The sequence below is a fragment of the Heptranchias perlo genome, chromosome 30, assembly GCF_035084215.1.
Source record: "Heptranchias perlo isolate sHepPer1 chromosome 30, sHepPer1.hap1, whole genome shotgun sequence".
In the NCBI taxonomy this organism is placed as follows: Eukaryota; Metazoa; Chordata; class Chondrichthyes; order Hexanchiformes; family Hexanchidae; genus Heptranchias; species Heptranchias perlo.
In genome coordinates, this window is record NC_090354.1 from 20535628 (window position 1) to 20562327 (window position 26700).

General features: G+C 39.0%; 1 protein-coding gene across 5 annotated transcripts in view; it reads left to right on the plus strand.

Moving 5' to 3' along the window:
• spop (speckle type BTB/POZ protein) overlaps positions 1-22624 on the plus strand; it is a 122446-nt gene extending 99822 nt beyond the window's left edge. For all 5 annotated transcript variants that reach the window (XM_067969028.1, XM_067969029.1, XM_067969027.1 and 2 more), the window contains 2 exons: positions 9702-9844; positions 20540-22624. In XM_067969028.1, coding sequence (XP_067825129.1) covers positions 9702-9844; positions 20540-20684 — 288 coding nt within the window. In that variant the 3' untranslated portion in view covers positions 20685-22624. The remainder of the gene's footprint in view (positions 1-9701; positions 9845-20539) is intronic.
• The last annotated feature ends 4076 nt before the right edge of the window (positions 22625-26700 follow it).

Here is a 26700-nt window from a genome sequence, read left to right on the forward strand (position 1 = left end):
TCAAATGCTCTGAGACACTTTTGCACTTAATGAGCATTATAATAATGTAAATTGTTTTTATCCATCCCTGCATTCAATCCTATATCATCTAACCCTTTTCCTGGGGCCATAACAGGTTTGCCAGATAGATTTTCATTCTTGGGGTAGTGTCTTTCTGTTCAGAATTATAAAGGCGGATAACTTTCTGCTGTCCATCATTTTTGTCAGCATCACTGTGATGCACTGCTTTTCATTGCAAATTCTATCGAAAATAGAGATTTCCCTTTCATTCACCATGCACTTCGATCATCTGTTAAGCATAACTAAAAGATTTTGCCCGTTATGCCTAACAGATGATCGATCACTTTTGTGATTCAGCACTGTGACTATCCCAACTTTGCCTTGGTTGTCCAGCAAGCATTGGTGGATTGTCCTATGCCATTGTAATGCAAAGGTAAACTTCGTAAAAGGATACATTTTTCCTTGGTTCACTTTGAACTTGACATCAGGATTATTTTTGTTTCCAGGTCATTTAGCTTAACAAGTGTTGTTGGGAGAATTTTTACAGTTTTCCATTAAAGATGAAATTACCACATATTTAAAGAGAAAATAGTTAGAATTAGCGAGCATAGATTTCAAAAGGGACTGGTTGTGCTTGACAAATCTCATTGAACTCTTTGAGGAGGTAACAGGCATGGTGGATGGGGGAAATGCATTGGATGTAGTGTTCATGGACTTTGACAAGGTATCACATGGGAGATTCTTACAGAAGATTATGAAATTAGGGGGAGGGTAATAATCAGAATTAAAGGGACAAAACTGAGTGTAGGAGTTAAAGGCACTTTTCTAGAGTGGTTGGTAGTGGTGTCCCTCAGGGTTCAGTTCTGGAACCACTTCTGTTCACTGTATATCAATGGTTTAAGATATTAGCCAAGAGGGATTGGTGGGAGGTATAATTAAAATAGGAGGCATAGTTCATTCTTTAGAAGACCAAAGGAAACTGCAAAATGATGTTGATATGATGGGGAATGGGCTAAATAGTAGGAGATTGAATTCAATGTCAGAAAGTGCAAAGTGATACTTTTTGGTTAACAAAAATCAGCAATAATTATGCTCTAAATGGAAATAGACTCGGTGCTGTGGAAGAGCAGAGGGACTTGGAGGTACAGGTTCACAAGATATTAAAGGCAGCACCTCAGGTTGATAAGTTTAAAAAAAAAATGTTTTTAAAAACTAATGAAATTCTAGATTTTGTTACGAATATAAAAACCAAAAGGTAATGAGCCTATGTAAAGCCATAATAAAACCTCTGTTAGAGTACTTTCTACAGTATTGGGCTGCACACTACAGGAAGGATATTGAGGCTTTAGAGAGAGCATAGCATAGATTCACTAGGTAGGATGCTACATGGTATGAGAAAATACAAATATGAGGAACAACATAGGTTACAGGGCGATATGATAGAAATGTTTAAAATTGTGAAAAGATGGGACAGGGTCATAAAAGCAGACTCTTTTCAGTAGTTAAGGAATCTCGAGAGGGGCCATTGAAAAAAGATTAAATTTGAGATTTTAGAACAGAGGGTTGGCGAAACTTCTTTACATGGAGAGTTAGGCTGTGAAATTCACTTCCAGGGTTAGTAGTTGAGAGGAAGAAACAATGTCCATTAAGGTTTAGTTTGTTTAGGTGAATAAAGGAGATGGGGATGAAGGGGAGTATTGATCATATCATTAGGTTTAGAATAGTTATGGAAAAGGACAAGGAAGAATCAAGTGTAAAAATACTTAACTGGAGGAGGGCTAATTTCAGTGAGTTAAAAAGGGATCTTGCCCAGGTGCATTGGCATCATAAATTGGTAGGAAAAACAGTAATTGATTAATGGGAGGCCTTCAAGGAGAGGGAGATGGTTCGGGTACAAAGTAGGCACGTTCCCACAAGGGGGAAAAGGAAGGGCATCTAAAGCTAGAGCTCCCTGGATGACTAAAGATATAGAGATTAAAATGAAACCGCAAAAGGAAGCTTATAACAAATGTGAAGTTCATAATACAGTAGAGAACCAAGCTGAATATAGAAAGTACAGAGGTGATCTAAAAAAGGGAATAAGAGGAGCAAAGAGAGAATATGAGAATAGATTAGCGGCTAATATAAAAGGGAACCCAAAAGTCTGTCTTCAACGTATAAATAGTAAAAGGGTGGTCAAAGGAAGCGTGGGGCCGATTAGAGACAAAAATGAGATCTTTTTGTGGAGGCAGAGGTATGGCTGAGGTACCAAATGAATACTTCACGTCGGCCTTCACTAGAGAAGAGGATGCTACCAATATAGCAGTAAACGAGGAGGAAGTAGTGATAATAGATGCGATAGAAATAGATAAAGAGGTGGTACTTAAAACGTTGGTAGTACTCAAAGTAGAAAAGTCACCTGGTCCAGATGGGATGCATCCTAGGTTACTGAGGGAAGTAAGGATAGAATTTGCGGAGGCTCTGGCCACAATCTTCCAATGCTCCTTTGATGTGGGAGCGGTGCTAGAGGACGGTTCAAAAAAGGGGAGAGGGATAAATCCGGCAATTACAGGCCAGTCAGCCCAACGTCGGTAGTGGGGAAACTTTTAAAGACAATAATCAGGGCCAAAATTAATTGGCACTTTAACACAGAGAAGTGTGAAGTGATACATTTGGGTATGAAGAATGAGGAGAGGCAATATAAACTAAATGGTACAATTTTAAAAGGGATACAGGATCAGAGACCTGCGGTTGTATATAAACAAATCTTTGAAGGTGGCAGGACAAGTTGAGAAGGCTGTACTTGAAAAAGTATGGACTGATAAATGAAAGTCAGCATGGATTTGTGAAAGGAAAATCATATTTGACTAACTTGATTGAGTTCTTTGATGAAGTAATGGAGAGGATTGATGAGGGTAGTGCGGTTGATGTATATATGGGCTTTCAAAAGGCATTTGATAAAGTACCCCATAATAGACTTGTTAGCAAAATTAAAGCCCATGGGATTAAAGGGACAATGCCAGCATGGATACAAAATTGGCTTATGGACAGAAAGCGCAGAGTAGTGGTGAACAGTTGTTTTTCAGACCGGAGGGAAATACACAGTGGTGTTCCCCAGGGTTCGGTATTAGGACCATTGCTCTTTTTGATATATATTAATGACCTGGACTTAGGTATTAAGAGTATAATTTCAAAGTTTGCAGATGACATGAAACTGGGAAATGTAATAAACAATGTGGAGGATATTAACAGACTTCAGGGGGACATGGACAGACTGGCGAAATGAGCAGTCACGTGGCAGATGAAATTTAACGCAGTGAAGTGATACATTTTGGTAGGAAGAATGAGGAGAGGCAATATAAACTAAATGGTTCAATTTTAAATGGGATACAGGATCTGAGGATCTATGTAAACAAATCTTTGAAAGTGACAGGACAAGTTGAGAAGGCTGTTAAAGCATATGGGACCCTGGGCTTTATAAATAGAGGCATAGAGTACAAAAGCAAGGAAGTTATGCTAACCTTTGATAAAACACTCGTTAGGCCTCAGCTGGAGTATTCTATGTTCAATTCTGAGTGCCACACTTTAGGAAGGATGTCAAGGCCTTAGAGAGGTTGCAGAAGAGATTTACTAGAATGGTACCAAGGATGATGAGCTTCAGTTGTTTGGAGAGGCTGGAGACATTGGGGTTGTTCTGTTTAGAGCAAAGAAGGTTAAGAGGAGATTTGATAGAGGTGTTCAAAATCACGAATGGTTTGGATAGAGTAAATAAGGAGAGACTGTGTCCAGTGGCAGAAGGGTCGCTAACCAGAGGACACAGATTTAAGGTAATTGGCAAAAGGTGACATGAGGAAACATTTTTTTACGCAGCGAGTTGTATTGATCTGGAATGCCCAGCCTGAAAGGGTGGTGGAAGCAGATTTAATAACTTTCAAAGAGCCGGCACAGGCACGATGGGCTGAATGGCTGCCTTCTGTGCTGTATCATACCATGATACTAAGGGAAATGTGATTAGGACTTTGCTTGCGTGGAGAGTAAATACAGATATGGACTGGTTGGGCCGAAGAGCTTGTTTCTGCGTTGTAACTTCGATGTATTTCTTGCACAAAACACTTCATGCTTATTTTCTTTGTGAATCCCATGTTTGCATCTTAAAATGCTTACTGTCTCAAAGACACAGCAGTAAACTTGTCTTTCTGTTTGTGTCAACTATTAACGTTTTTCTCATGCAGGTAGAATTAATGAGCAACTCTACGATTGTATTACAATTTGTAGCTTGTAGTATACTACTTGCCTGAAGGGAAGGCTGGTCTCGGAAACTAAATATATTGCATTTGGGTTTTAGGGTTAAATTAGCATCACGTTTACTTTCTGTTTAAAATTTCTTCAGCCATTTCTTTGAGCTTGATGTTTCAATTTTATGATCTTGTATTAATACAAAGTAATGTAAATTCAGGCCACAGTATCACCAATTAAAATTTCTGTCCTTTTTAATGGTTACCTCCAGCCAGAAAGTAACGCAAAATAACTTCCATGATACAATTCTGAAGAAGATGGGGTTAAGCAAAACCATCTGGGTCTGAAGAACCCCATATGTTGGATTTACAGTTTGTGAGACCAATAATTTTATTTAGTTGTATGTATAAAAACTTGAGAAATCACCACTGGTTCTTGACTTGGCTTAACCTCGGTTGTAGGATGAATTTGGAAACCACCAATTAATCTGCCCATTGCCCCCATCTGGTTTTGACGCTTAAAAAAAAAATTCAAGCTTCTCCAGTGCATTCCACAATAAGACATTGTTAATCTTCAGATTTTTTCGATTTGACTTGGAAAAGAAACAAGCCTTTGTACCTAGTGTTTAGCCAATGAAATGACAATTTTCTTAAAATTGTCCCCACCTCCAAAATGAATGGTCGAAGTATAGAGGTTAAGGTAAAAAAAAAATAAGTGGAATATTTTAAAATGAGGAAAAAATAGGTGGGAGGAAGGCTTAGGGAAAAACATATTAATTATAAAACATTTTAAATTCAAAAATTACAACTAGGCTAGAATGACTAGGGAAGAGGAGAAAATAGGAAGAATGAGAAAGTGAGCACAGATAAAGCATTTTAAATGTATTTTTATGTAAATTTCTATTTTAGGTGTTTAGTAGTGTAAGGTTAATGTCACAGTTATAAAGCTAATCCTGATGTTTGAGTAGCTTTAGTACAGTAATAGTGTTTCTTTTTTGTTCAGTGCCATACTCTAGCTGGCCCAGGAAGCCTGGTTTCTGAAAGGGACAGCAGTGCAAAGATTAATGTGAAATTCAGAGGAACTGAATGTTAGACTATGTGAGTGTTACAATTCAGGCTATCTATTCATGTCCACATCAAATTGCAATTTCTATGAGCGGACCCGCATCCCTGTGACCTGAAAGTTATGATCTTAGAAATGTCATGATTAACAGTAATATACCTCTGGGTCAACAATGTTTCACCTAGATAAAAACAGAAAATGCTGGAAATATTCAGCAAGTCAGGGAGCATCTGTGGCGAAAGAAACAGTGTTAACGTTTCAGGTTGATGACAGTCATTGACCTGAAATGTTAATTTTTTTTTCCACAGATGCTGCCTGACTTGCTGAGTATTTCCAGCATTTTCTGTTTTTATTTGATTTCCAGCACCTGCAGTATTTTGATTTTGATACTTTACCTAGATGTTTTACAGTGGAAGTCTCTTCAGATGCTTATCATACATTCCTGACCTCCCTAATACGTCAGAACACAGCCCTGTCAGACCACATCGTTCAGACTAAATTTAGCAGTTGAATTTATTACAAGTTAGAAATTCACACAGAAGCAAAATGGAAACCGCAGTGAATAATACAACGCTATGCTTGCACTCTATTTATCCTGACTTTAAAATGTGTTTCAATGTCCATGTCCTTTTATGCATACTTTAACTGAGTCTTTTGATGATGCTTTATGTATAATGTGCCAGTGTTCCCCTCGAGTTCACTCTCTCTGCTATGGTGTGAAGATAAATGTGTATTGCAGAGTAGAGACAGCTGACTGCAAATTTATCTCTCCATGCCTGCTTATGACACCTCAGATCAAAGCAAATCTTTCATGTCATGGGTGTTAATTTTGAGATATCAACTACCTTCCTCTCAGAATATTTCCTGATGGGTCAGCGGTTACAGCTAACAACATTTATATTTTATCACAATAGAAAACTTGTATACATTATCTGATGTATTTGCAAAACAATCTTGACCTGATGTGGGTCTATTCACAAGCAGTAACATAAACTGAGGTGGGCCACTGTCCCTTAAAACTTAGTTAACTCGAGATAAAAGTGTGTATTGTTTATATGCAAGCCCTGAAGAGAAAGACCAACCATTTTCTTTCAGAAGCAGCTAACCAAGCTCCATCTTAAAGTCAGAGTACATAGTTTCAGTTTCAGATGAACAAGATATAATGCAGAAATGTAGGAAAGGCCTCCCAATCTGTCATAGTGAACTCTTTGCATCATGTGTAGATTTTGCTTTTACAGTAGTTTTTTTTCAATTCGAATGGTGACTCATTTTCAGTTTTGCGTTTAAGATAAGCTCCATTCATTTGATGCTGATTACTTGAATAGCCATCCATTGTTGCAGAAATCTGAATTGAAAGGAAACGAAACTGACAGTTGATTGCATTTTGAAGCTAATCCTTGTTCCTGTAACAGCCATTTTTAATGGTATCCTATTCTATATGCATCTTTGTTGTATCATAGGTGGTAGAAATCACTTGTACCTTCTATTCAAACATGCGGTTGCTACCAATACTTCTAATTCAGATTCACAGAAAAAGGCAGCTCCCATAAGTAAACCCCCCACCCCGGAACCTAAGCTTACTGCCTTATGTATGGGGTGAATGGGGTAGTGTGCCATAGAATTAACAGTTATCCTTTTACAGCATAATTGATCACGTAAGCTATCCACCATGCTCTCCTGTCTGAAAAGTGGTAAATGTCACTCAGACTTTTATATTCAGGCTAAAACTGATGGATACATTTATTTCCGAGTAAGATAAATACACACAAGTAGGGTATAGCAAGAGACTAGCAATATAATACTTTACTTCATAGATAAACTGTTTCAAATCAACAAAAAGTTTGTAATCAGTTCTTCTGACTAATTCTCTGATGGGCGTTGACTTTATAAAGCCCCTCTTAACCACCTCATACAGAATAGGCAATGTGATGCAGCAACTTGAGACCTAAGTGCTACTACCTAGCTATATGTTAAGATTTTTTAAATTAACCTGCTTCAACTTGAAATACAAACAATTAAGATATTAACCATTTCTCTAGGTAAATGGGTGAACAGAGGTCTTTTGGGCCATCTGGTGGTTTCTGTGCTTAACACACCCAGCTGTGTTAGAAGTAACATCTTGTTTAGTTCTCATATGCTTGGCAATGCTTTTAAACAATGGATAACTTGAGGATTCATCCATTAGAGATATTGAATTTGTCTACTTCCCTCAATCTGCAAACTCTCATTCAGTGTCGCTGAAAAGATTCTGATTGCAAATAATGGTACCTCTTATCGAAACTTTGAGTATCTGTACACGTTTTGTGTCTCTGCTACCTCCTGGTACCAAGACAATAGAACGCTTTAATTAACATTGTACTTTCTATCTGGTCACATAAGAAGTTATAATACAGAAATTTTCCCTACTTGATGCATTATGAAGTTTTGATTCCTTTACACTTTTATTGGTTCGCTGGTAAATATCAGACATAACAACAGGAGTAGGCCATTCAGCCCCTCGAGCCTGTTCTGCCATTCAGTTAGATCATGGCTGATCTGTTGTTAACTCCATCTATTCACCTTGGTTCTGTAAACCTTAATACCCTTGCCAAACAAAAATCTATCAATCTCAGTTTTGAAATTTTCAATTGAACTAACCTCAACATATTTTTGAAGGAGTGTTCCAGATTTCCACTGCCCTTTGTGGAATGAAGTGCTTTCTGACATCGCCCCTGAACGGCCGAACTCTAATTTTAAGGTTATGTCCCCTTGTTCTGGACTCTTCTACCAGAGGAAATAGTTTCTCTCTTTCTCTCTATCTACCCTATCAAATCTTTAATCATCTTAAACACCTCAATTAGATCACCCCTTAATCTTCTATATTCAAGGGATATTCTGTCATTTAGGTTTGGCACTGATATGGAAATTGTATTATAATTCACTTTTTTAAAGTAAGTATTAGACACATGCACTTGAACAATTTTAACTCAAACTGGATTTTTGCTAAGAAAGAATTGATATGGTGCTTGAGGGGTAGAAGTTGCGATGTGTCAGTGTTGGTGATGTTTATATTTCCAGAGGGCAGTTTCCATTAAAGTCTGATTTTAGATTTGAACAAACAAAACCTAGGAAACTCTAAGTCTTCGTGCTATTCCACACTATTGTCATTTTACGTAATGGCCCACTGCAGCCTATTGATCATATTAACATGGGTTAGCTTGCCACTGCTACTAGCTGATGCCAGCTCCCAGTTTTAAAATACCACAAGTCTTTTCAATTCTTGGGGTACCTATCATCCACTGTCACATGACTTTTTAAAGAAAAATATATTGTATGCCTACTCAAAAATCTGCACGAGGGATTCAGCATGACCTGACTCGCTACAAGAACGTTGATGCTTCAGTGAGATCTGGTATTCAGCTGAACGTAAAATCTTCTCCACTCACTGGTCAGAATGTCACTCATGGGCAAGGAATATTTGTAAAACTTCTCCCATAAAGATGCATCAGCCACCTTGTGTGCTGCCTCTTCTGCCACTGAAGGATGGCAGCTTCTGTGCCCAACTTAATTTCCTTTTGTCTTAGTCACAGATTAGTCCATTCCACTGCTGGTGCAGAATCATCTGCTCAAAGAAAATTATAAACTCCGTTGGTAGCATGTTTTCCCAGGGTCCGGGTGTGAGAAGCAGGCCTGTAAACGTACTGCGAAAAAAAAATTTGTACTATATAGTATGATCAACATATAATATTATCTTTGTAGAAGATGCCTGTTCTCAACAAACATTAATGATTTGAGCCCATTGTATTCAGCGAACCTTATACAGCAATAGAGCTTGAGATTGTTTTGAGGTTATGAATAGTTTGATGCTTCACTGACAAACATAGCACTGTATAAGTAATGCAAAGTGACTACAAATATTTTATTCTACGATCTGAATGTCATATCTGGTTTGTATAGACTTCTGAATTGTTAACCCATTTGAGATTGTAGTTGTATTTTTGCAACATAATTTGTGCCACATGAGAATTCATAAATGTTCTCTAGTTCTATTATTTCTTTTTTGGTTTTGGTACTCTGTCCACCGTGGTTCTGGAGGCCAATGCTATCAATTTTAAAGTTGAATACTGCAGCCATACAAGTGGCTAAATGAGAATGAATTTGGACTTTGACATTGGTCACCAGGTCCCAACATTCCGACTGTGGTGGAATGTACACATTTTAGAGTTGCAGAAACTAAATTCAAAAACTCAGTTAAGATTGAGTATGCACTGCTGTATGTGGCTTTGATCTGAGTAAGAAATGGATGTGGTTCGATGTACTGCATGTTTTTTTCAATTGAAACTTTATATGTTTTTAACCAGTTTCAGTGGTTATAACTGAACTTCAACAATTTAATATTTGCCTGGTCTTCTGTTTCTAAATGATCCAAACTCTTCTTGTTTCAGTATGCTCTGGAGCGCTTAAAGGTGATGTGTGAGGATGCTCTTTGCAGCAATTTGTCTGTGGAAAATGCAGCAGAAATTTTAATCCTGGCAGATCTACACAGTGCAGATCAACTCAAAACTCAAGCAGTAGACTTCATAAACTAGTGAGTACCAGAATACAGTGCCGTAACAAATTATAACAATTTTCTAATTGTGCATATAGGCTGGCTATCACTGTGTCAGTACGATGCCCTTTCATCTCTGTAACTCAGTTTGAATTCAGGTTGCTCCTCTCTCCATAAGAGTCTTGGATGAAATGAATCTGGGAGACTCACAGCACAAAACTTCCCATAAATTATGCGCAATTTAACAGTCTCATTTTGGCCACAAGGATAGCTAGTGTGGGAATGAAAGCATCTCACTGTTGCAGCCAGGAGTGCTCTTCTGAGGTCAAGGCTAAGCAAGTTATTGAGGGAGCTTTACTCTGCATTTAAGAATAGTTGATGCTGACATTGAATGCCCAAAATTGAAAAGTCTCATTCTCCATTGTTACTCCATATCTTCATGAGCCCAAAAATATGTATAAAATATACATCGGCTCCTCTGGCACTGTCTGATTACAAATGGCTTTGTATATTTGCCTGTTTTTGATTCTATTGGCATTAGCCTTTTTCTGGTTTGTATGTAGTTTTTTTAGTTTTCTTGATATTTCAAAGTTTGGACTAAAACCATGTCTTAAACTTCGCACACTGATTTTAACTTCAAAGATAAGTAAATCCTTTGAAGCTTCAAACTGGTATCTTCTGAACAAAACATTTTTCTTCAAAATCTTGTATTTAATTAGATGGGTACACCTCTCTGCACCCCAATTCCTAGATGATTTTTAGTTGGGGGGTGATTTGTAGATGTATGACAGTACAGTGTGGAAAGCTGCAGTGTCTGAAAGATATCAACACATTTCAGGGTTTGGACAGATATCAGAAGGTTGGAAAAATTCTTGGCTTTGTTTTACAAGTGGAGTTATGCATATCATTAATACAAGATGCAAATTAGAAATAGGGGCTGCGGCTTCACTTTGTGGTTACTTACATACTTTTACGTTAACATTAAGAGCTTTTCTACCATGGTAACTATTCATAAAACTGTAAATATAGAACTGCAATTTGATCATAAAGATTTGACACTATGTGAATTGACTACTAATTTGGAGTAAATACTGCTTATAAAACCTTTTCACGTGTTGCTGATAGTTTATTTCCCACCAATGTAACTGTTAAATGGTTGTTCTGAAAACAGAAACATCAAGTAACAAATTTATTGTTCTGCTTGAAGAGATACAATTTGGATCAGGTGTCAAATGTGATGGCACTTTTTGATGCTGCACATCGTTACCTATATTATTAACTGGTTGTAATTTCAACATTAATATAATTTCACCAAAATTTCAGTTCCAGTTTACCACTCCCTAGCAAGTTTAAACCTGATGTGGAGATGCTGGTGATGGACTGGGGTGGACAAATGTAAGGAATTTTACAACACCAGGTTATAGTCCAACAGTTTTTGCTGTTGGACTATAACCTGGTGTTGTAAGATTCCTTAAGTTTAAACCTCCCATTAAGTGAGAAACAAATAAATAAGGAACATAAGAAATAGGAGCAGGAGTAGGCCATATGGCCCCTCGAACCTGCTATGCCATTCAGTAAGATCATGGCTGATCTTCGACCTCAACTCCACTTTCCTGCCCAATCCACACATCCCTTGATTCCCTTAGAGTCCAAAAATCTATCGATCTCAGCCTTGAATATACTTAACGACTGAGCATCCTCAGCCCTCTGGGGTAGAGAATTCCAAAGGTTCACAACCCTCTGAGTGAAGAAATTTCTCTTCATCTCAGTCGTAAATGGTGTCCCCTTATCCTGAGATTATGCCCTCTAGTTCTAGACTCTCCAGCCAGGGGAAACAGCCTCTCGCAGAATCTTATATGTTTCAATGAGATCACCTCTCATTCTTCTAAACTCCAGAGAATATAGGCCCATTCTACTCAATCTTTCCTCATAGGACAACCTTCTAATCCCAGGAATCAATCTAGTGAACCTTCATTGCACCGCCTCTAAGGCAAGTATATCCTTCCTTAGGTAAGGAGACCAAAACTGCACACACTACTCCAGGTTTGGTCTCACCAAAGCCCGGTACAGTTGTAGCAAGACTTCCTCACTCTTGTACTCCAACCCCCTTGCCAGAAAGGCCGACATACCATTTGCCTTCCTAATTACTTGGTGTATCTGCATGTTAACTTGCTGTGTTTCGTGTACAAGGACACCCATATCCTGCTGAACACCAACATTTAATAGTTTTTCACCACTTAAAAAATATTCTGTTTTTCCATTCTTCCTATCAAAGTGAATAACCTCAGATTTCCTCACATTATGCTCCATCTGCCACCTTCTTGCCCACTCACTTAACCTGTCCACATCCCTTTGCAGACCCTGTGTTCTCTTCACAGCTTACTTTCCCACCCAGCTTTGTATCTTCAGCAAACTTAGTTGAACATCACTTGGAGGAAGCACTGAGGGTAGCAAGGACACAGAATGTACTCTGGGTGGGAGACTTCAATGTCCATCGCCAAGAGTGGCTAGGTAGCACCACTACTGGCCGAGTCCTGAAGGACATAGCTGCCAGACTGGGCCTGCGGCAGGTGGTGAGCGGACCAACACGAGGGAAAAACTTACTTGACCTCGTCCTCACCAACCTACCTGTTGCAAAAGCATCTGTCCCCATGACAGTATTGGTAGGAGTGACCACCGGACAGTCCTCGTGGAGAAACAGTCCCGTCTTCGCACTGAGGACACCATCCAACGTGTTGTGTGGCATTACCACCGTGCTAGATGGGATAGATTCAGAACAGATCTAGCAGCTCAAAACTGGGCATCCATGAAGCGCTGTGGGCCATCAGCAGCAGCAGAATTGTAATCCAGCACAATCTGCAACCTTATGGCCCGGCATATTCCTCACTCTACCATTACCAACAAGCCAGGGGATCAACGCTGGTTCAATGAGGAGTGTAAAAGAGCATGCTAGGAGCAGCACCAGGTGTACCTAAAAATGAGGTGCCAACCTGGTGAAGCTACAACTCAGGACTACATGCACGCTAAACAGCGGAAGCAACATGCTATAGACAAAGCTAAGCGATTCCACAACCAACGGATCAGATCAAAGCTCTGCAGTCCTGCCACATCCAGTCATGAATGGTGGTGGACAATTAAACAACTAACGGGAGGAGGAGGCTCTGCAAACATCTCCATCCTCATTGATGGCGGAGTCCAGCACGTGAGTGCAAAAGACAAGGCTGAAGCGTTTGCAACCATCTTCAGCCAGAAGTGCCGAGCAGATGATCCATCTCAGCCTCCTCCCAATATCCCCACCATCATAGAAGCCAGTCTTCAGCCAATTCGATTCACTCCACGTGATATCAAGAAACGGCTGAGTGCACTGGATACAGCAAAGGCTATGGGCCCCGACAACATCCCGGCTGTAGTGCTGAAGCCTTGTGCTTCAGAACTAGCCACGCCTCTAGCCAAGCTGTTCCAATACAGCTACAACACTGGCATCTACCCGACAATGTGGAAAATTGCCCAGGTATGTCCTGTCCACAAAAAGCAGGACAAATCCAATCCGGCCAATTATCGCCCCATCAGTCTACTCTCAATCATCAGCAAAGTGATGGAAGGTGTCGTCGACAGTGCTATCAAGCGGCACTTACTCACCAATAACCTGCTCACCGATGCTCAGTTTGGGTTCCACCAGGACCACTCGCGCCAGACCTCATTACAGCCTTGGTCCAAACATGGACAAAAGAGCTGAATTCCAGAGATGAGGTGAGCATGACTGCCCTTGACATCAAGGCAGCATTTGACCGAGTGTGGCACCAAGGAGCCCGAGTAAAATTGAAGTCAATTGGAATCAGGGGGAAAACTCTCCAGTGGCTGGAGTCATACCTAGCACAAAGGAAGATGGTAGTGGTTGTTGGAGGCCAATCATCTCAGCCCCAGGACATTGCTGCAGGAGTTCCTCAGGGCAGTGTCGGAGGCCCAACCATCTTCAGCTGCTTTATCAATGAACTTCCCTTCATCATAAGGTCACAAATGGGGATGTTCGCTGATGATTGCACAGTGTTCAGTTCCATTCGCAACCCCTCAGATAATGAAGCAGTCCGAGCCCGCATGCAGCAAGACCTGGACAACATCCAGGCTTGGGCTCATAAGTGACAAATAACATTCGCGCCAAACAAGTGCCAGGCAATGACCATCTCCAACAAGAGAGGGTCTAACCACCTCCACTTGACATTCAACGGCATTACCATCGCCGAATCCCCCACCATCAACATCCTGGGGGTCACCATTGACCAGAACCTTAACTGCACCAGCCATATAAATACTGTGGCTACAAAAGCAGGTCAGAGGCTGGGTATTCTGCGGCGAGTGACTCACCTCCTGACTCCATAAAGCCTTTCCACCATCTACAAGGCACAAGTCAGGAGTGTGATTGAATAGTCTCCACTTGCCTGGATGAGTGCAGCTCCAACAACACTCAAGAAGCTCGACACCATCCAGGACAAAGCAGCCCGCTTGATTGGCACCCCATCCACCACCCTAAACATTCACTCCCTTCACCACCGGCGCACAGTGGCTGCAGTGTGTACCATCCACAGGATCCACTGCAGCAACTCGCCAAGGCTTCTTCGAAGGTAACCTCCCAAACCCGCGACCTCTACCACCTAGAAGGACAAGAGCAGCAGGTACATGGGAACAACACCACCTGCACGTTCACCTCCAAGTCACACCATCCCGACTTGGAAATATATCGCCGTTCCTTCATCGTCGCTGGGTCAAAATCCTGGAACTCCCTACCTAACAGCACCGTGGGAGAACCTTCACCACACAGACTGCAGCGGTTCAAGAAGGCGGCTCACCACCACCTTCTCGAGGGCAATTAAGGATGGGCAATAAATGCCGGCCTCGCCAGCGATGCCCACATCCCATGAACGAATTTTTAAAAAAGGCCCTTCATCTAAGTCATTAATATAGATTGTAAATGGCTGAGGCCCAATCACTGATCCTTGCGGTACCCCACTATTTACAGCCTGCCAACCTGAAAATGACCTGTTTATTCCTACGCTCTGTTTTCTGTCCGTTAACCAATCCTCTATCCATGCTAATATATTACCCCCGAGCCCTTATCTTGTGTGTGGCCAGTAAACTCTGGTGGCAGTGTTTTTTTTAAAAAAGCATATTTTTGGAAATAGACAAACTTATCACCTTTATGTGCTTGGGGTGACATGGGATGAAAGTGTTTCTAAAATAGCATTGTACACATGTGGAAGGAAGATGCCCTTTGCAGCTCAGTGATGTTCTTACTGATGGGCTGATAATGGCTTCCCCTTATTGGGAGGAGGTGCAGAATGGGTCTGAAGAATAGAAGGAGGGTTTCTCCTTCTCTGCACATTGGCAAGGTGAGAGTAATATGACTTTTAATGACTTTTAGTGACTTAGTGACTTTTTGGAGTTTCACTTCGAAGTGCAAGGTTGATGGCGATAAAGAACAGTACAATTCTGTAGCATGCCATTAGTCAGAATAAATCAAAACCTTACATATAAGCAGAATTTACTGTAACCCAAATAATGGCTGTAGTTGGGACAGATTGGGACTCGGTGTCAGTGTTTTTATACGGTTGAATCCCAGTTTGCGAGAGCAAAACTTTACACTTAGATCAGGATTTCTGTAATCTCCATCTTAAAAATAGTGTACTTGTACATAATTATTCAAATTTTAAGTTGAACAAAGCAGAAAATATGAAACTTACTGGTATATGCTTGAATGAATGATAAAGATAGTCTGTATCTGGGTATGGTTTGCCATAGCATTACACTGGGTATAACATTGGGTGGTAGATTTGGCATTTGGATCAAAAATTTGTATGTCCAATAAGTTTTTAGTTGGCTTGGTTGGTGACTTTAGAATTCTGTGCTTGGATCAAACTGATGACATTTGGTATGAGTTTATCTGGAGCAGACTGCATTAGGAATCTGCTATGTGTATTTTGCTCTGTTCCCAAATATTTACTTGTTTAAATGGAAATCTGTCTAAAATCCAGTCGGATGTTAGGAGCTACAACTGGTGATCATCTTTCAAAAAATATGCACTACTATTTTTTTGCTTACCTCATTTCTATTTATAATGTTTATTACTTTGTATAAATTTATGAAGGGTACTAACTCCTGGGTATTGAATATTTTTAAATGATTCCTGATAGTAAAACTGCACCATAATCACTAATGTTCATGTTACGTATCATGTGAAAATCCCATATTGTGTCTATAAACAAGTACTGTAAAAGAAGCAAATGCTTTCACATTTTTGTATGTACTAAATTATGCCATATGAAGGTTTAGAGCATTGCAGTTAATTTTTTAAGAATGATTTAGACAGCATAGCGTGTGATCTGCAGCACAATTCCTATAGGTTTGTAGATCTGGATTTTAGTGTATTCATTTGTTGGTCACCCAACAAGTTGGGGATGGTAAGGGGTGTACAAGTCTAACGTGACTAAAAGCTGACCTTTAATGCAATATACTAAGTGTCAAAGGTAGACGAGGGTGAGATTGTATCAAATGAAAAACACAAAATGCAAGCAATACAGATTCTAAAATCACAATTATGTGTAGTTAAACTGTGGGTACATACCTATTTTCACACTATTTTTCCTGTATATAATTAAAAACTTTGAGCCAAAAATGGTGTATCTAATGGGAAAGACTGGGCTGGCAGTCTTTCTTTCCAAATTCAGTGTAAAGCTTCTGGGCTATGATCACTAATCTCACCTGGTTACAGCATGTTGCTTCTTTCTGAGCCTGTTAGGTTGGCCTCAGATACAATCTAAAACTTGATCTCGCTCCACTCTGCTTGATTGAATGGACCACGTTCTCAGTTTCAGCTTTAAACTGATCACCTTCTTTCTGTTCGTTCTGTCCTCATAGTAAAGGATCGGTCTATCTAGTTACGAGTACACTGTTCTTAGCCAGTTTTCTCTCTCGCTCTGCATCAGGTCTAATTAGGGCTTTTTAAAAACATCAATTTGAGTTATGTATTCAAGCACTGCATTGCTAAAAGTTGATGAGAGTTGCTGCATTGGTATTAATGAAGGATTGTTGGAGAAATAATCCCAAAATGTATGAATCCCATCTTAAAGAAAAATGGTTCTTTGAAAATGTAACCTTGGAGCACAAACTGAATGGGGGAAGTGAAACTGTGTGGTAAGAGGCTCTGCATATAAGTAAACTTGTGAATACTTTGCTGGAGATTTGATCGAAGTAATGACATCTAATGTGCGTAACAACTGTATTTCGAGAGCATAAAATGTAACCATCAGTTGGATTTTCATGTAAGTTTGTTCTAAGGGAAACTTGACATTTAAGTTAATGGAGAGGGATTTTTAGAACAAGAAGTTCTTATATTTTTATAATGCCCTTATAAAATTGTAGTTTGCTGGAAGAATAGTCAACCAAAACTCTGGCAGAATTGATTTCAGTGGAAAATGCTTATTCATGCCATTTATATTCTTTTTCTTCGCACCCCCCCCCAAAAAAAACTTCTATCCTTGTCCTCAGTGACGAGAACAATTAAATATACCCCACATTCACCTCTGCCTAAACAGCAATGGTCACTCCTTAGGGGAGCTATGTTGAGTATAGGGGGAGACTAAGCAACCATTGACAGCTTTACTTGGCCTACAAACCACTTAACCAAGGCTGCAAAGTTTGCAGATGAGCATCAATCAAGGTTGATCTTGCATTTAGTCCATAAGAACATCTTGTTGATTTGAAATTTTAATGTTAAGTTTCCCCACTAAACTGTTAGAACAAACAAGGCATTTTTACCAAAAGGTGCGACAAACTCTGAATGCTGAAACTGTTTGCAGTGTGCTTCTTTAATGCGACATGGGATACCACTAATGTAGTTCCAAATCAAGTCTGAGACCTATGTCTGCAGTCCCCAACAGCAGTGTGAAGCCAGGAACCGTCTTGGCTTTCATAAGGGAACTCGCAGCTCAAAGAAAACTACAATGTACGTTGTGATTAAGAAGATTTTTTTGAAAATCTATGTCTGCTTTTTGGGTTTGGCATTTCTGTATGGTTTCCCCATTGGAAGGACACCCTAGTTTGTTAATCCAAGTACAAACAAGAGGTGTCAAATTAATAACTCAGAAATTTAGTGTTGTGGTAGACTTCCCCTGGGGAAATATAAGATTGAATAAGTTTATTTTAAAATCCAGAATACTAACACTGCCAAGAGTAGGCTTTTATTTATATCACTGTGTTAACAGTTTCTGGCTTTATTGCTGTCTCTTTCCTCACTAATGTAGCAAGTCTGGCCCCCCTAGGACTAGAGGATTCTGATAAGCCAATGCCTGCTGCTCTTGTTGTTTTCATGACAAAATAAGAGTAAAATGTTCTTATTGTCAAATGTTTAGGGATGTATTTTTTCCCATTTGCCTTGATAGGTATCTAAATATTTTGTGTTGAATGGTTTCTGGAGTGTATTTTCAAGGTTATTGTTGAAGCTTTTAGCATTTTTATATTGTCATTTGTTCAAAATATTTTTTATGTTAACATTTGTTAGCTTAGCTGCCCAGTGGACTGGTGGCTGAAGATATAGCCTGATTTAATATTAAGCCATACAGGCTAAGTTTACATCCTGGTCCATGCTGAGTTAGTTGATCTCAACCAGGACACTAATTGGGCTACATTTTCTCTCAGCCCACTATGCACTAGGAAGGAAAAAAATCAGCCTGGATTCCCACTCCTAATCACTCCACTGCCCAAGTGTCTCTTTCCCTAGCAGTTCTCTGGTATTTAGAAATTAAATTTGTCTGGAGTGCGTTATGTGTGATGTAAGTTGGCCTCTGCATTTGCAAATTGGGCCTTGAATTGCCTTGGATGAAAGGAATTTCTGCCTGGAAAAGCTTTACACAACTCTTGTATTTAAAGTACGTTTTCAAATATTTAGTGGCAGTATTTAATCATCGCAGGCAACTTTTTCTAAATATTTCATTACTGCTAAAAGACTGCACGGTTACTGCCAACCTTGTGTTTGCCACAGACTTGCAAATGTGGAAATATAAAGTAAGCTCCTAAATCTGTGAAACCAGGTTGAGCTACAAAACCATTTCCTGTGCATGGAAAGAACACTTGCATATATATAACATCTTATCACATCTCTCAGAATTGTCCCAAAGCACCTCACACAGAATAAATTAGCTGTTAATGTGAGCAGACTGTGGCAGCCATTTGGCACAATTCAAGATCCCACAGACAGCAATGAGATGAATGATCAGTTTGATGAATGACTATTTATTTATTGGTTTTGGTTGAGGGAAGAATGCTGGCTGGAAGAACTGATTGTTCTTCCAATAGTGCCATGGAACCATCAATATCTACCTGAACCACCAACACAGGCAGGTTGATACTTGGTTTAGTGTCACATCTGACAATGCAGCATGAAATGTCAGCCTAGATTTTGTACTCATACTGGAGTGAGGCTTGAGCTACCTTCTGACTTGGGAGGCCTGAATGGAATCAACTGAGTCAAGTTGATACCACTGTAAATGAATTTAATGATTTCACTAATTATCTTCTTGTTTATTGCCCTCTAAATTTCCAATTTAACGTGGCTCGATATTTGATTCAAAATAGATTTTTGCACTATAATTTGTTATATTTTGCAGCCTCTGGTCTAGCAGTCACACTTTCATCCATACTAAAAACACTGATTGATTCTGGGCTCATGGAGATTACACTGAGCTCCAGAGAAAGAAAAATGAGATGAAATCCTTCACTTGCCGCTTTCCTAAATTTATCAAAGTCAAAGTCAACTAGAGCAGATTTGTAGTCCATTAGGGCTTTACACCTTTTTAATACAAGTTTTTAATTCATTATATAAATATATTTTTTTTTAACTTGTGTGGACTCAAATCTAAATATTTTATTAGTGGTAAGGTAGAAGAAGCTTTTATAGCTGAGTTTTTAAGTACAAATTATTGTGTTTCCATGTGTTGATCCAGGACCTAAACCTGCCTTTAAAGAGACAATAAAGTTGTCTTTTCGCAGACATTATTAAGAGACACAAAAATTAAACACTAGGCTCTGAAATTCTTGTCCTTCTACTGTCAATTAAGTTAGAGCTTGTATAAGACTAAAATGTAGCTCTATAGCCAAATGAAAGGGGCATTATCATCTGCTTCAAAATGCTATGAATGAGTGAGTACTTGCTGCCACATAGATGCAAATTGCTGTATTTGCCAGAAATGCTTACCAGCTCTCATTGCCCCTATTTCTCCTCCACCTGAATGCAGGTAATCTGCATGGGTATGAGATATGTGCTTGGACGCCTGTTTGTAGCCCATTAACTGTTTATTGTGATCTTTAAAACCTGATCATATGAAATGGAACAGGTGGGTTATGTCTGTATTCTCCTCTGTGTTTGTGTGTGTGTGTGTGTGTGTTCCCCTTTGAGACATAATTGGATATTGCCAAATTAGTGATTATTAGTGAGTTTCCATTTTGAAAGTGATATTGCATAATTCTATAACTTACAATTAGTACTCAGTTATAACTATTGCGTTTCTTTATACAAATTTGTTTGCTTGGTAAATTTAATTCTTGTGGGTATACAGGGGGAAAAAACTGACAGTTAAGTTTCGGTGAAGTACTGGAAAAAGGACAAGTCTTATCTTGGAAACGGACATTAATATATTGACTTATCAACTTGTGTTATTTTAACTTATTTTTCTTTCACCTTTATAGCCATGCATCTGACGTAATGGAGACATCTGGCTGGAAGTCTATGGTCTTGTCCCACCCTCATCTGGTGGCTGAAGCTTACCGGTCACTAGCGTCAGCTCAATGCCCCTTCCTTGGTCCTCCCCGCAAGCGACTCAAGCAATCCTAAAGTGACATTTAGAAAACGGAGCGTATCATTTTAACAGCACTGACCCGATCACAATGTTGCACAATGCAATGTATGAAGCTTTCTGACGCGCTTCCCGCCGTGGGAAAGACCGTGCTTGGTGTGCTAATGACCTTTCTGCACTAAGCACTTTGGGGAGAAAAACAAAACACAAAACTTTTGCTGCATTGTCTTGTGTCCCCTAGACTCGGCTGAACGGATTCCCGCTGTTTTTTTAACGGATTTTTTTAGATGTTGGCCCAGAAGCTTTCGTTATTGGGGGGTGGGGGGGGGGGAGAGAAAAAGGTAGCCGTTTAACTTGCACTACTTCATCTAATTCATTTCTTGAACTTGAAGCCAGCTTCTGTCAGCACAAGAAAATGGATGGGGCGTCTAGAGTCAAATGGACAACCTCTAAATGGAGGGAGAGAAAAGCACCCAGGCTGTGGATGCCTTTGATGTCAATGGGCTTCTTTTGTCCTTCCAGTGAAAACATGAATATGTTGGATGTCCTTAGCCACATCTGACCCAAAGTGTGCACGTTTGCGACAACAGTCAAAAGAGAACTGTCTAAGTAGCACTTGTATTATTATAATAAAAAAACTTTTACAAGAAAAAATGAAACTACACAAATTTGGGTCAAATTTTAAAAACATGGGAAGAAACCGTTCAGTTTAGACTTTACCCTCTTGTGCTCCTAGCATTCTAAGCTAAACTGTGTTTAGATACATAAGAGCTATGGCTATGTAAATGTGTTTTCTAATGAATACTGAGGTTACATGTGTAGAATGTGTGAAAAATGTATTAGCATTTTTCTCGGATGGAATTAGCAAACAGAACAAGAGTTGATGAACACGTTTTCTTGTTCAATGAAGAAAAAACAGTCCTATTTCAGCTCTTGAATTCAAGCTATTATCAAACACTCTGAACTGTTTCTACCCAAGAAGGAAACACTTAATTTGTAACAACCTGTCCCCAGGTTACATTGCCTCCTTTGATTCATTGCTGTTCAGAAGTAGGGGAACAAAATTTAAAATAGTTAACTCCCCAATCTTTCTTTGGAAAATATAAATAAAATACTATTTTGTATTGAAATGCCTTTTGTGTATTTCCTCTTCAGAGGAAAACCTGTTCCCCAGAAATAATATTGTGAAACATTGATTAATTGTACGGTTTTGACAGTAAGTTCAACTTTTATTTAGTGAATACATTTTGTGCAGAAATTATTTTTAAAGAGTTAGTCACTTAAAACAGAATTTGTATTGAAATCTTTTTTCCAAATTGTTTTATTTATTAGAGCAAAGTCTGCTGTTTTGATTTGGTTCAGTAGTGTTTGTAATGTTATGCTTTGAGGACACCTTGAACTTATTTGAAAAGGCTGATTTCCTTTTGAGAAGGTGATTAAAATGGCTCTTGTATTGCCCTGTTACCAAGGTTGAGATCTCAATTTTACAAACTTTTTGGATGAGAATGGATGCAGCAAACAATCCTTACATCCTGTAAATTTAGCTCTGAAACTTGGCCGTAGTTTTAGTGAAGTCTAGCTGTGCTATCAACAGCTGAAAATACATTTTTCTACCTGTCTTCCCCTTACTCTGCCCGAATAAATTCTCAATTTATTTTGTCCCTTTCAAGCAGAGCTTGAGCAGGCAGTCTTCTTCCAGTCCTGCTCTCTGCCCCTTTTTATTCCCTCTCCAAAGTAAGAAAATGGTTTGTGTCTGGTTGGCGCAGAGTAAAAAAAATAGGATAAATTGTGGTTGAGTTTGCATCGTGGTGCTTTATGATTTTGTTTTAAAGTTCAGCTATACTCTGTACACCACAGCTGATGGCAGCATAGCTTTACATTCCTGAAACTATAAACTGTATGGTCTGCTTTCATTGCTCATGTGAACATAGCAAAATGATATGAGGATAGACTGATGTATTAAACAATGTCACCTATGTATTTTGTCCTTTTATCTACCAGCTTATTCTCCATTCCATCATACTACACTGGTGCATGCCCATTATTGCTTATTTCAAACCCTTCCATCTCTGATGTTCTCAGATACTTGATAGAGCTCCACAGATTTGCTTTTGAACATTGTTTCATATGTGTAGTGCAATGCTAAGTGGAGCTGTTTAGACTTGTGCTGCATTACACGCAATAGTTCTGTAAACAAAACTTTATCCAGGGAAGTGCTAGATAAAATTGGTCTCCTCCAGCATGAACTTTTTTTTGGGGAGGTTAAAAGTCATGATAAACTGAAAATCCTTCCAGTAACCACTTAGAACATGATACAAAAACATAAAGCCTGGACCAAATTATTTATTTTACTAGTCTTTACTACCAAAATGTTAAAGTTAAGCATAACAAAGGTAGTTGGTGCAGATTTTAAAAAATGGAAGGTACATGTGTTTTTTTGCAGTTTGTGTTCAGTTGCTAGTATTGATGAAAGCACTAACCTTTAATGTTTATCTCTTCAGGGAGCTGAATATTTGTAACACCCGAGTTGCCATCTTGTAGTTCTCAGTTGAATATCGATTTCCAAGAACTCTTTTGTACACAAAATAGTAATACGAGAAAAATGCCCAGAATAAAGAAAATTGGATACCATTTATACCTTTGGGCTGGCGAAGCACTCCTTTTCCACTTCACTTGTACTATTTAGTGGCTTCTTGACTCGCCCATATTTTCTTGATACTCTTACATTGACCATTATTCTGCAGCTTTCTTTTTTACAATTGCCATTTTAAAAAAAAGTTGACTATGCTCTTGTGGGTTAATCACTATTAAACTCTAACGAAGTGCAGGGCGTTGCACCTTGTATACCAGATGTTACCAAATTTACATACTGCATATTTTACTGAAGTGAAAAATTTTAAAATTATAATGTTTTGCTTTAGTGTTAAATTATGGGTATCAAAAGACAAAGAATGCAAGTTGGTGTGGCTATTTGCATTTTCAGTAGGCCTAAGAGGGCAATTTCTTTTTGCAATTACAAGAGCCAGCACTGTGAAATTTAATCACAACACTCTTGCTATGAGCGATCCTACATATAACTTTAGAATGGCATTGAGCCCTGAGCCTACTAAAAGGTAAATCTATCAAAATACTTTCAAATGAATGAAAGCACAAATCCAGGTACAGCACGTGCTTTGTTTTAAAAAAAACTATTCAAACTTCATCCCACAGCTAAATGTCAAGCTGAATTCCATGCTGTAAAAACGGCTGTAGGGTTTATTTCTTCGTGGTGCACAGACCTCACGTGATTATCGCATTTGCGTTACTGCATATGTAAAATGGCAAATTCAATACTCTACTTTCTTGATAGCGTAGGACATTTGATTCTCAGTCAAGTAAAGTTTTACAGAGCAAGTGTCATCATCAAGGCTTTTTTATATTGTTATGTCACTAGCTGTATAATTAAAAGTTGTGTATCTAGCATGTATCCATTGAGTCTCACCTTTCAAAGCATAGCCTTTTAGGTGTCACACCTCAAGCGACACACATCTTGGGCCAAAAGTTATTGATGGCTTAAATTAACGCTTATTCTTCAGTTACCAATCACATCTGCAAATGAATGAACCAAATTCAGTCGGTAGGTACTATGAGGAGCAAAGAAGAATCAGAAAACTGGCCAATCAAATCCCTCGATTTCTTTTAAAGGTATGAATCCTGAACTTGCAGTTAACAGAAGTAGGCCAATCAAATTGCTCAAATAATTTTGTGAACCTGGGTTGAGCCATCAACCTGACTTTTCAGTTATCTGGAAACAACCATTATAATATGAACCCATGAAAAAAATCAACTATTGAGAGTAAAATCCCTGGAAAATGTATTCTTTGGTGTTGGAAGCCTGGGGCTTAATTTGGAGTACTAGCTTGCATATTCAAATATTGAGTTGGGCTTTGTTGCTTGTGGTTTTTTTTTCTGCTGATGCTTTGTTTCTTCCTGATTGGCTGCAATTCATGCCAATTGGAGCATGCCTTGCCCTACTTTTGCAATTTAGTTTCATTTTATTGATATTTTCTGTATCATTTATTATCTTTTATACCTCTGTAACATCAACTTTCAGATTACGACTTCCTCTGACTTGTATTCATTATATGTGTATTCAAAGTGCCAGCTTCAGCTCAGTGGTGGTACTCCTGTTTCTGAGCCAGATGGTTGTGGGTTCAAGCTCCATTCAGGATTTAAGTTTATAATCCAGGCTGACACTTGAGTGCAGTAGTGGGGATGTGCTGAATTGCCATCTTTTAGGTGAGACATTAAACAGAGGTCCAGTGTGCTCTCTCAGGTCGACCTAAAAGATCCCATGGTACTATTCGAAGAAGAGCAGGGGAGTTTTCTGGATGTCCTTGTCAATATTCTGATCGCTGTAACTTTGCCGGAAGATGGGCATAAGTGACTGTTTATGCCATTTCTCTGGGGTTTCTACTAATCTTCCAGCAAAGTTATGGTAAAGAAAATTGGCAGAACTACAGAAATTCCAGGCATTTGTCTGCTAATGGAAATTGTATTTTTATTGTGTACATAAGTCAAATGTGTTTGGGGGGAGGGAAAGCCCAACTCATGAGTAAAACTCTTGTTCAGAATTGTAACACAAGTGATTGAGAACAAATTGGCACAGGCAGGAAATGTACTCTTGAATGGAATAACTTGCATGCTCTTGAATTCTTTCTTAGGCTTTCTGCGCACTGAATTTAAGCTCTCCTAAGTAGGCAACTTTTATTTGAAGCAGGCTGTAATATCATGTACTGATACTATGGAGTAGACTTTCTGAATTAGTGCTTCTATCATATTTGTACAAGATGTAATGCATAATTTTATGTTACATTAACTATACTTTGTCCTGAAATACTGTTTACTAATTTAAGATTAGAAAGTACCAAGGGAAGCTTTAGGAAGAAGCTGTATAGATGTTTGAAAGGCTTTTGTGGATCAGAAAAGCCATTTTTGAGAATTGGAAGTGCCAGTGAAGTATAAATGCTCTTATGTGAATGAATAGTGGCACAAGACATGTTAGTTATTGATTACGCTGGAATGGAAACTGGATGCCTGCAATTAATTTCAAGGAAAACAATCTGCCTTCTCTAGTGGCTTGGAATGAAAATGATGAGCTGCTGAGCCCCACAGCCCAAGTAAATCCCAAGTTCATCCTCTAGTCTGTGCTGAGTTATATGATCTTAGCTGAAATAGTGGTAAGGACAGTGCAACTGAACTAAGTTCCTGGAACAAGGAGGAGGAAAATTAACCCGGGCTCCTGCTTCTGATCATTATCCAATGGCCCCTGGATGAAAGTGCATATGGACATCAAATACAGGTAACAATTACTCATGTATTATTTCTACACAGACAATAACTGCATATAATAATCACTAATTTACATTCTGGTGAATTAACATGAGACTAAAATCATAGGCCATACTGATAATTTGTATTTGTTGGCCATTCAGATTTTAGCTGGTTCATTATTGTCTATCGGAGGCTTAAGAGTTTAAATTAAGGTTAAAACACATCTACATTGGCAAAGAACATGCATGGATGTAGAGTGAAGTGATCTGAAACTCTTGTAACATAAACTTTAGGAATGGCACTAATGTCAGGAATTTCCCTAGGTCTGCTCCTGAACTTCTGCCAAACACTGGCGGTGAAGCGGACAAAGCCCTGAAAAAAATTCCCAGAGTTAGGTACGTGGCCAGGTGACAAGTGCAAGGTTCACAGATCTGGACCAATTAAGCAGATAGGCTAAGGGAAAGGAGATGGATTCTAAGGTAGATAAATAAAATTAATGCATATTGGAACAGGAAACAACAACAATTTATGTTTAAATAGTGGCTTTAACATAGAAAATTTCCCATGGTGCTTCGCAGGCAAAATGGATGGCAAGCAGTAATGGAAGAGATAACAAAGTATGGTTCAAAAGATCAGTTTTGAGCAAGCTGTTAAAGGTGATCAGAGAAGAAGCAAGGCAGAGTGGTTTAAAGAGGGGAGTTCCAGAGAGTAGGGCGAAGGTGGCTGAAAGCTCTGCCATTA